Source organism: Chrysochloris asiatica, unplaced genomic scaffold (genome assembly GCF_000296735.1).
Source record: "Chrysochloris asiatica unplaced genomic scaffold, ChrAsi1.0 scaffold00428, whole genome shotgun sequence".
Taxonomy (NCBI): Eukaryota; Metazoa; Chordata; class Mammalia; order Afrosoricida; family Chrysochloridae; genus Chrysochloris; species Chrysochloris asiatica.
In genome coordinates this window covers 284714-295536 of record NW_006408946.1, presented here as the reverse complement: position 1 = coordinate 295536, position 10823 = coordinate 284714, and the positions used below count along the sequence as shown (strand labels likewise).

General features: G+C 37.9%; 1 protein-coding gene across 1 annotated transcript in view; it reads left to right on the top strand.

Annotated features, from left to right (window-relative positions):
* MAN2A1 (mannosidase, alpha, class 2A, member 1) overlaps nucleotides 1–10823 on the top strand; it is a 282690-nt gene that overhangs the window by 215473 nt on the left and 56394 nt on the right. Inside the window, exons 13-15 of the mRNA XM_006876922.1 lie at nucleotides 5630–5795; nucleotides 7742–7960; nucleotides 8697–8819. Of these exons, the coding sequence (XP_006876984.1) occupies nucleotides 5630–5795; nucleotides 7742–7960; nucleotides 8697–8819 (508 nt within the window). The remainder of the gene's footprint in view (nucleotides 1–5629; nucleotides 5796–7741; nucleotides 7961–8696; nucleotides 8820–10823) is intronic.

The following is a 10823-nucleotide window of genomic DNA, read 5'->3' as shown; positions in this document are numbered from 1 at the left end:
ATGTTTCAAGTCCTCTTCACTTTCAGCGATCAAGGTTGTATCATCTGCATATCACAGGTTGTTAATGAGTCTTCCTCCAATCCTCACGCCACCTTTTTCTTCATAGAACCCAGCTTCTACATTGTTAGTGGAATCATTTATGTGGGAGACCATTAGTTTTCCATGTTCATCCTATCGTATTTTGTTTCATTGCAATGATTACAATCCACTCCATGCATAGTCATTCAACAGTATTTGCTTCTATTCCTTCTGTTTTTGTTTTTAATGTACACAAAAACACTCAGGAATATATAATCATTAAAACAACAAAAAGGCACATTCTGCAAGCCTCCTTCCTGGCCGCCAGCACACAGCCTTTTTCTTTCCATTAGTCTGGAGTCCTCAGATACTCTGTTTCTTCATGTAATCATCTCTGCCTGTCGCTACTTCTTTGGATTGGGTCCCACATTCTGCTCAGGCTCTTCTTCCTTGGTGGTCTTAGGGTTCTCTATTCCTGGACTGTAGGATTAACTACTCCCCCCTTTTTGTTGCAGAACTTCTACCTTTCAAGTTGTGACAACCACAATTAGTCACGATTACAATTACTGTTGAATCATAAGAATCTCATCCCCATCTCCTTTCACTAGACCCATCTAGACAAGATGACAACTATTCAGTGGAAGCTGTACCTTCCCACACACATTCTGAAACTGAACTCCCGCTTGAAAACTTGTAAGCCAGTCACTTCATGCCTTAATTGCCCCCACCACCACCCCATTTTAGGTAGCCAATGTCTAAGTTGCCAATTCCTGTTACGTCTGTGCACAGGGTGTACAGGATTGATTGTTGTTGTGAAGATTCCTTCCCTCTCAGTTGGTAGCATGAGCAACTACATCTATATGTATAGGGCAAGTTCATCAAATTTTAGCAATTTATACTTGTTTATGTTGTCAAAAAATTTTTTTTGTCTTCCTCTAGTCTAATTCTAAAGGAACTCTGGTAGTGTAGTGGTTATGAATCTGGCTGCTAACCTCAAGGTCGGCAGTTCGAATCTACCAGCTGTTCCATAGGAGAAAGATGAGGCTTTCTGCTCCTGTAAAGATTTGCAGCCTTGGGAACCCTGTGTAGGGTCACTATGAGTCAGATCTGACTCCACGGTACTTAACAAGTCTAGTTCTAAAGAACTCTGGTAGTTAGTGGTTATGAATCAGACTGCTAACCTCAAGATCAGCAGTTAGAAACTACTAGCGGTTCCGTGAAGAAAGTGAAGTGTTCTCTGCCCATAAAGATTTACAGCCTCAGAAATCCTGTGCAGCGTCACTATGAGTAGGAACTGACTCCACGGTATTTAACAACAACAAAGTCTAGTACTGATCATCAAACCATTGAAACTAGGTCAAATGAGTACTGTCTGCAACTTTGGGCATTCTTGTGCATATCCTCTCCATGTCAGCTGGATGCTTCACTCTCAGCCCCAGCCCTCTGTGGCTATGTGCTTGTCCATGGGCTCAGGAATACCCAGATCTCACCACACTTTGGACTAACAAGCCCTTTCTCTTCTCTCTCCCATCTCCAGTTTGACGGGAGTCAGTGGAACATTGTTGAAGTCAGTCCATGTCTTCATTACTGCCTTTCCCCTACTTCCACTCACCAGTAGACCAACATGGTTGCCAGAAAGCTTATATGCCTGCTTGTGTGTTGCCTTTGAGTTTCAGTCTTAGAGGGAGATTTGTCCTGGAGGGACTTAATGGCTTTCCTTGATGGCTCCTGGGTAGACAACTTGACTTTTCTTGTAGTAGCCAATCAGACTGACGTTTTTATTTATTTTTTTCCTACTGGTATTTTTTTTTTTTTTTCCCCAAGAAGTATCTTCTGGTGCTCTAGATGCTCCAGGCTGGTCTGGTTGTCCTTTCAAGTGGAAATGTCCCACTTCAGAAGGTTCTGGATGGGGCTCAGGATTCCACCTAAGGTCCTATAAAATACAAAGTCTTTGCAAGAAGCCTAATTCACTGGGCAAGTTCTAGAACACCTTTTAGGGATTCCATGACCATTATCTTTAAATTCCATTTTCACATCTCCTTGTGCAGTTTATATATCTGATCATACTTTTTCTCTATTCTACTTAAAATGTACATAGATTTGAGTTTGAGTGTTTGTGTATATGTGTGCCAGGTAAATTTGTACTGTGATGCACTTAAGGAACATGCTGTGAATCTCTAATTATGTTTAAAAAAATTATTTTCTTAGTGCAGCAGTATACTCATTATATACTCTACACATTCAGTTTTTGAATAGATTCCTGGCATGATAATTACATAATCATTCAGTACAGTAGAAACATCATTATGGTCAAATACTAATTAGCTACTAAAATGAAACAAAACACAACCTAGTTCATAGCTTATTATAAAAAGTGGTTTAATATTGTAGAAAACCAAAAGTATGGTTAAAATTATTATTTGCTGAAAATGTGAGTCATTTTTTTCCCCATGGAGAGGAATCATTGTTCTGGATGCTCATTATCTAATTAATTGCTTGGGAACGCATTACGTCTTATTCTCAGTACTTTCATGACCAGCCCTGCATGGTGGAGCCTCCAGAGAACTTGCCAGTGGGGATTCTCAGCTTACTAGAGGCTGCAGGCACCTGGAGTTCCTTAGGGCTCCTAATGCAGAATTAGAGTTTTGCATATTAGCTGTGTAAGTTTTGGAGAGTGTGGGGCTTCATGGTAAATAATTCATTTTTCCAGTGCTGGTTTGAGCATCTTTAGTGCTGAAGATAAGTGATTCTTAACTGATTTTATTCCTCGGTGCGCCTTTGGAGTGTGATACAGTCCCATGGGTAACAATGAATCTTGGCATCTGTGATTCTCCAGGTGTGTTTGTAATTGGAGAAATGTCAGACAAAACATAAACTGTGGTGGAGTGGAAGTGAGTGATACAAATAAAATCCCTCAGCTCACTACTGAGCGCACTCCTCAAGGGAGCATTATCCTCTTTCCTTGAGAATTGCTTCCATAGGTAAAATGCAGTTGTACCCACTACCTGGAGTCCCTGGGTGGTTCAAAAGGTTAAACACTTTGCTACTAGCCTAATGGTTGAAGATGTGAGTCCACCCAGAGGTTGTTCAGAAGAAAGCCATTGTAATCTGTTTATGAAACATCAACCATTAAAAAACCTATGGAACTCAGTTCTACTCTGACACAACTTACCATGAGTTGTAGTCAGCTTGACAGCAACTAGTATCTCCTACTAAGCAGTTTGGGTGCCCTTTCACATGTGATTGCATGGTTTTATCTGCTTTTCTCATAGACATGGAATTTTGATGAGCATAGTGACATAAGCTAGGGCTTATTATACTGATGTTTAGTATAAGTCTAATAGAAATTACAGACATTCCTGTTGTTATATTGTCACCTTTAGTTTCTTGGGATATAGATTAAATAATAAGTACTCCTGACAAATACAAATCAGCTTTTTATAGTGCCCTCTTTTGGTTCCATCATTCTCCCCCTTGTCCTTTTCTTTATTTTTGGCATCTGAGAACATTTGTTTTCTCTCTTGATGAATGGTTTGTAAAGCATTTGAAACAAAAATAGAAATGACATCATGGATGTAGGCTAAAAGAACGTTGCTAGGCTTTCTGATGTATTATAATCAATGATGCTAGTTGGCTTTCTACCATATCTGATGTAGTTACCCTATGTGAGGCGTGGGGGTGTTGTGTATATGTGTGTAAGTGACTCTCCAGTTCTGTGGCTCTGCACTTAATAAAATTATGTCGGAAAACAAAATATTTCATCTCATGAAAATGTCCACTAGTGAATCAGTGAGTTATACAAATAATCAAAAATCCGTCTTTAATTTACCCTAGGAGTGTTGGTATGGTGCTTATAGGATAATACACTGGACCACTAGGTCAGTTTGAACCACAAAGTTGACAGTTCAAATTTACCAGCTGCTTCTCTGAAACCCTATAGAGAGTTGCCATGTACCACTTATTTAAAGATACAATGAAACAAATTGATTATAAATTCCAAATCTTGCAAAGAATGTGGATTTCATGAAGTCTGTGATATGCAGCTATAATCTGTTTTTACTCGCAGGCAAAATCTTGAAACAGAATCTATAAGCGTTGCCTCAGTGAGAAAATTAAGGATGCTTAGTGCTTCAAATGGGCAGTATTTAAATATCAGCATTTCTTAAGGGGCCTTTAAGAAAAATGACAATATCCTTAAATATTTTTTGAAAATATAATTATATTTAAAACCATCCTGTGAAACAAAATTCACATGAAAGTTGTAATAACTTACTAATGTAAAATATTGTTGGGAATGGTGGTGGTGGTTACATGCCGTGGAGTCGGTTCCGACTCATAGTAACCCTGTATAGGGTTTTTGAGGCTGTAAATCTTTATAGGAGCAGAAAATCTCATCGTTCTCCCGCGGAACAGCTGGTAGTTTTGAACTGCTGACTTTAAGGTTCGTAGCCCAATTCATAACCACTACGCTACCAGAGCACCTTATTGTTGGGAATAATATTCTGATAAAAATTCTCATCTCACTTATTTTTCTATTCATTCTAAAAATTGCACATAGTTACAAATATTGCCCAAACATAGTTTTAAAGCCCTTATTTTTCTAAGTGCTGATCATAAAAATTTTCACCATTATTTGTATAAAATTTTGACCCCTATTTTAAGTGGGTTCACTTCATGTATACATTTTCAGGAACTGAGTTGGATAATAAGGCCTGGTGGCACTGTGGATTAGTTGTTGAGCTACTAATGTCACTGTCAGTGGTTCAAACCCACCAGGCTACGTAGGAGAAAGATGAGACAGTGTGCTCCCGTATAGATTTACAGTCTCAGAAACCTACAGAGCATTACTATGGGTCAGAATGGACTCCAGGGCGAGTGGGTTTGGTCTTTTGTTGTTGTTGTTGTTGTTATGAACCGTGGAGCCAGTTCCAGCTTATAGCGACCCTGTACATGGTTTTTGAGGCTATAAATCTTTAGGGGAGCAGAAAACCTCATCTTTCTCCCACAGAACAGCTGGTAGTTTCGAACTGCTGACCATGCAGCTCGCAGCCCGATTCGTAACCACTACGCTACCAGGTGTTTTGTTAGGAAATGTAAAATACACATTTGAGTTATGTGATTCTGCATGTATAGCCATACAGTTTTTGCTGTGTTAATGGTCTAAACTGAAAGTCAGATTTTAAATTTCAATCAATTGTAGCTAAATTGCAAACAAATTATATATTTTTATTCAGTGACATTAGGCAGGGATTGGAGTATTTGCTGTATAAAGGTGATTCTTTGAGACAAATCAATAATGACCTATATTTGCATAGGTCATTTCCTAAGATATGGAAATAACTTGATTATAATTCTATTAATATCTTCCATTTGTAAAACATTTTGTTCTTTAGGAGGTTCTTTTGAGTCCTATTATTTCATTACCCTTTGTACTGTGTGGTATTTGTCATGATGAAATTGCCTGTTTTTTAGAAGTTCTCCAGAATGTTCCATATAATTCTTCTCCATTCTTTGGTTCTATTACTATCAATTTTAACCTGAAGTCTTACAGAGAGTGTGAAAGAAATGAAAACACTTTGAGATTCCTGTAGTGAAGCTTCTGTTTTTGCAGGTACCTTGTGGTCTACAATCCTTCAGAACAAGACCGAAATTCAGTGGTGTCAGTGTATGTGACTTCTCCCACCCTGCAAGTGATGTCTGCTTCAGGAAACCCTGTGGAATTTCAAGTCAGTGCAGTTTGGGAGACAGCAAATACTATTTCACAAACATCCTACGAGGTATGCTGTCACCAGAAAATGTAAAGAGGCATGATAAAGAAAGAATAGCCAGTATGTAGTATATAAATGTATATAAGTGACCAATTGAGCCACCATGGAAGTATATGTTAAGTAGTTAAATACCAGTTAGCTTTGGTCACTTAGTGAACACTAAAGGAAAATAGATCTTGTAATGTAATCTTTACATTAGTATATATAGTACAGTCCTGGTGTGGCACTGTTGGATAAGCACTGGACAGCTAACCACAAAGTTGGCAGTTAAAACCCACCAGCTGCTTCTTAAAAACCCTGTATAGGGTCGCAATGAGTTGGAACAAACTTGATAGTACTCAACAACAACAACAGTATATACAATGTATGTTCTCATATTGCAATACATATATATATATATATATATATATATATATATGTTGTTGTTAAGTGCCGTCAAGTCGGTTCCAACCCATAGCGACCCTGTACAGGGTTTCAGAGGGTGTAAATCTTTATGGGAGTAGAAAGCCTCATCTTTCTCCCACGGAGCAGCTGGTAGTTTCAAACCGCTGACCTTAAGGTTTGCAGCCCAATTCGTAACCACTACGCTACCAGAGCTCAATATATATACATATATATATTAGTAGAAGTACATATTGTTAATAGATAATTGTGTTTGTTCCTTTGTATTTTGTAACTTTGCTAAAGTTAGAACAATCATTGTCCACAAAAATTTAAATTTTTTGTCTAACTCAATTTAATGACAGTTATATATTGGAATTGAGATAAATGGCACACTTCTAAATAACTTTGGATGGTTTCAACTTTTAATTGCAAAGGTAACATATGTTGTGGTTACATGCCGTTGAGTTGGTTTTGACTTATAGTAACCCTGTATGGAGTTTCACAGGAGCGACAGATAAGTTTGAGCCATTGACCTGTGGTTGGCAGTCCCTTGCTTATCCACAGTGCCACACCAGGACTCTATATAAGAAACCATAAAAGAATGACTGCCTCAAATAGCTAAAAAAGTATGCTCCTTTTCTGAGATAAAATTACAAAAAATCTTGGCACAAAAATGTCTTTTTGAAAGTTTCTTAAAGTAAGCACTGTTCAGCTAAGCCCCACAGCATTAGAAACGTTGAGCTTTTTGGAGTCAGGAGTGGAATTTGCACTATACTTTTAAAGACATATCCATAAACTTGTGGCAGTGGTTGAGTGTCATTGACTGATTCCCACTCCGAGGTTGTTAAGAGCCATTGCTGGCTGATGTTATAAACTTGTAATTCTTTAGGTAGAAGGAAAAAGTGTACTATAAGTGTTGGTCAAATTTTACAGGAGGCATTCCATCTAGAAAATAGAACAGCAGCTCCTGGAAAGCAGTCCTATACTGATAGGGGTCATTGCTGATAAACCCCAGGCAGGCATTCAGTGGTGCTGACTACACTGATGGTGTTGAAAATTTATATTGGTACATGTACCATTCTTTTCAAAATACTGAAACATCATCCTATTGTAAAATCTAATAATTAGGAGCAGTTCGAAACTACCAGCTGTTCTGCGGGAGAAAGATGAGGCTTTCTGCTCCCATAAAGATTTACAGCCTTGGAAACCCTGCGCAGGGTCACTATGAGTCGGAACTGACTCCATGGCACACAACAACATATTCATAAGACTATATTTTCATTGAGAATTTTCCCTCTAGAAACACCCATTCAGAGCCCTGAGAGACAATTGAGACTGGTCACGTAATTTCATATATTAAGAGTAAAATATTAAAGTCCTCCATATGCCTGTTAACCTGGGATAACATATGTGAATACTCTACCCATAAGATATCAAAACATATTTGCAGAATAGTACTATGTTTTCTGTTTTTTAAAGATGTAATAGTTCTTTTTGCTAAAAATGTAAATGTTTATCTTTTTAGTAGGTACAATGTCTGTATAATAAACTGCCTTCCCTATCTTTTAAAGATCTCTTTTCTAGCACATACACCACCATTGGGACTAAAAGTGTATAAGATTTTGGAATCAACAAGTTCAAAGTCACTCTTAGCTGATTATGTTCTATATAATGGTAAAACAGAAGTTGAAGGAATTTTCAACATAAAGAATATAAAAAATGCTGAAGAAAATATAGTGCTAGAGAATGCCTATATTAAGCTTCAGTTTGGTCAGTCTGGACTCATGGAGGTATGTTTATCTAAGTAGTGCTGAAGTGCATAGAAGTTACAGTATACAAATTACTTATGCAAAAGGAATAAAGATGTACTTAGGTCTGTACCAAGTATTCTGGGAGGCGGGATAGGTGAGCTATGTCTACCTCCTTCTGGTAGTCCAGAAGGCCTGCTTTGACTCATAAGTAACATCTGTGGATAGTACTGTCCTGTGAACTTCCTGTTAATAACCCAGGAGCTAAGTACAGAAATTGTGAATGTTAAGAAATTTTTATGGAAACTTTCAAAGCAATTTGAGTAAATGAATGCCTATTGGCTCTGAATGTAAAAGAATTTGAGAGTATATTTGGTATGTCACTTAAATTTCATTTTTCTTGTAATTCACTTTTATTGTACTTAACAAAAATATTGACCTATATACATTGAAAATTAAAAAGTAAACCTTCCCAATCACCACAGAAAGTTTGAAAAGCATTGATCTAGATCTCCTAGTTTGCGTATCTCTTTCTTGATAAAGTGTATTCCGAATTTCTGTTCATATTGTGAACATTTTAAATATCAAGGTTAAGTATAAAATCTGGGCTATTTAACCAATAATTTTGAATACTAGAAATGTAACTTGACATATTTCAATCTGTTCTGATATGTATTTTTTTAAATTAACATTTACCTGGAACCAGATGCATGATTATTATCTTAACATGATTACTATTGTAAATAGTGAGTTGCCTTTTAAATATTTTTGTTCTTAGGAAATTATAAATAAGGAAGATGGTAAGCGTCATGATGTAAAATTGGAATTTTCATGGTATGGAACGACAAGTAAAAAAGACAAAAGTGGTGCCTACCTTTTCTTACCTGATGGGGAAGCCAAGGTAAGTCACTAGATACTTGTTGAAAGAGTTGTTGTTGTTGTTAGGTGCCATTGAGTCGGTACCGACTCATAGCGACCTTATGCACAGCAGAATGAAATACTGCCCGATCCTGGGTCAACCTCACTATTGTTGCCATGTTTGCGTCCATTGATGCTGCCACTTGGCCAGTCCATCTTGTTGGGGGTCTTCCTCTTTTTCTATGACCCTCCTCCTTACCAAACATGATATCCTTCTCCAGCAACTGATCCCTCCTGACAATATGTCCAAAGTATGAGAGACAAAGTTTGGCCATCCTAGACTCCAAGGAACACTTTGGCTGCACTTCTTCCAAAATGGATCTGTTAGTTCTCTTGGCAGTTCATGGCACTTTCAATATTCTCCTCCACCACCATGACTCAAATGCATCAATTCCTGTATTCACTGTCCAGCTTTCGCATGCATATGAGGTTATTGAAAATACCATGGCTTGGGTCAGGTGCACCTTGGTCCTCAAGCTGACATCCCTGCTCTTCAACAGTTTCAAAAGGTCTTGTGTAGCAGATTTGCCTAATGCAGTACGTTGTTTGATTTTTTGACTGCTGCTTACATGAGTGCTGATAGTTGATCCAAGAAGAATGAAGTCCTTGACAACTTCAGTGTTTTCCCCATTGATAAGAATGTTGTTTATTGGTCCAGTGGTGAGGATTTTTGTTTTCTTTACATTGAGATGTAATCCATACTGAAGGCTGTGCTCTTTGATCATCAGTAAATGTTTTAAGTCCTCTTCACTGTCAACAAATAAGGTTGTATCATCTGCATATCACAGATTGTTAATGAGTCTTCCTCCAAACCTGAGGCCACGTTTTTCTTCATCTAACCCAGCTTCTCGGATTATTTGTTCAGCATACAGATTGAATAAGTAGGGTGAAAGACTACAACCTTGTCGCACACCTTTCTTAATTTTAAACCGTTCAGTGTTCCTATGTTCTGTTTGAGCAACTGCCTCCTGGTCCAGATAGAGATTCCTCATGAGTACAATTAAGTGTTCAGGACTACTCATGCTTCGCAATGTTTTCCATAGCTTGTCATGATCCACACAATTGAAAGCCTTTGCACAGTCAATAAAGCACAGGTAAACATCTTTCTGATATTCTCTGCTTTCAGCCAAGATCCATCAGACATCAGCACTGATAACCCTCGTTCCACAGATTCTTCTGAATCCGGCTGGAACCTCTAGTTCTCTGTCAATGTATGCTTGCAGCCATTTATGTATTACCTTTAGTAAAACTTTACTCGCATGGGATAGCAAAGAGATTGTCCGATGATTTGCACGTTCTGTTGGATCACCTCTCTTTGGAATGGGCACAAACATGGATCTCTTTCAATCAGTCAGCCAGAGAGTTGTCTTCCAAATTTCTTGGCAGAGATGAGTGAGTGCCTCCTGTACTGCCTCACTTTCTTGAAAGGTTTCAATTTTTATTCTATCAATTCCTGGTGCCTTGTTCTTTGCCAACTCCTTCAATGCACCTTGGACTTCCTCCTTCAGTATCATTGGCTCTTGATCATATACTACCTCTTGAAATGGTCGAACATTAACCATTTCCTTTTGGTACAGTGACTCTGTATTCCTTCCATCTTCTTTTGATTCTTTCTGCATCATTCAATAATTTGTCCAGAGAATCTTTCAATAATGGAGTTCCCCCATCTTGAGAAATGCTGAGCATGTTCTTCCTTTTTAGTTTTCTGATTCCAGATCTTTGCACATTTTGTTGTAATATTTGGCTTTATTTTCTCAAGCTGATCTTTGAAATTTTCTGTTCAGCTCTTGAACCTCCTCCTTTCTTCCATTTGCTTTAGCATCTGTATGCTGGAGAGCAAGTTTCAGTGTCTCTTCTGACATACATTTTGAAATTTCCCTTCTTTCTTGTCTTCTTAATGACTTTTTGCTTTCTTCCTGTATGATGTTCTTGATGTCATCCCACAACTCTTCTGGTCTTCAATCTTTAGGTTTAATGTATCAAATCT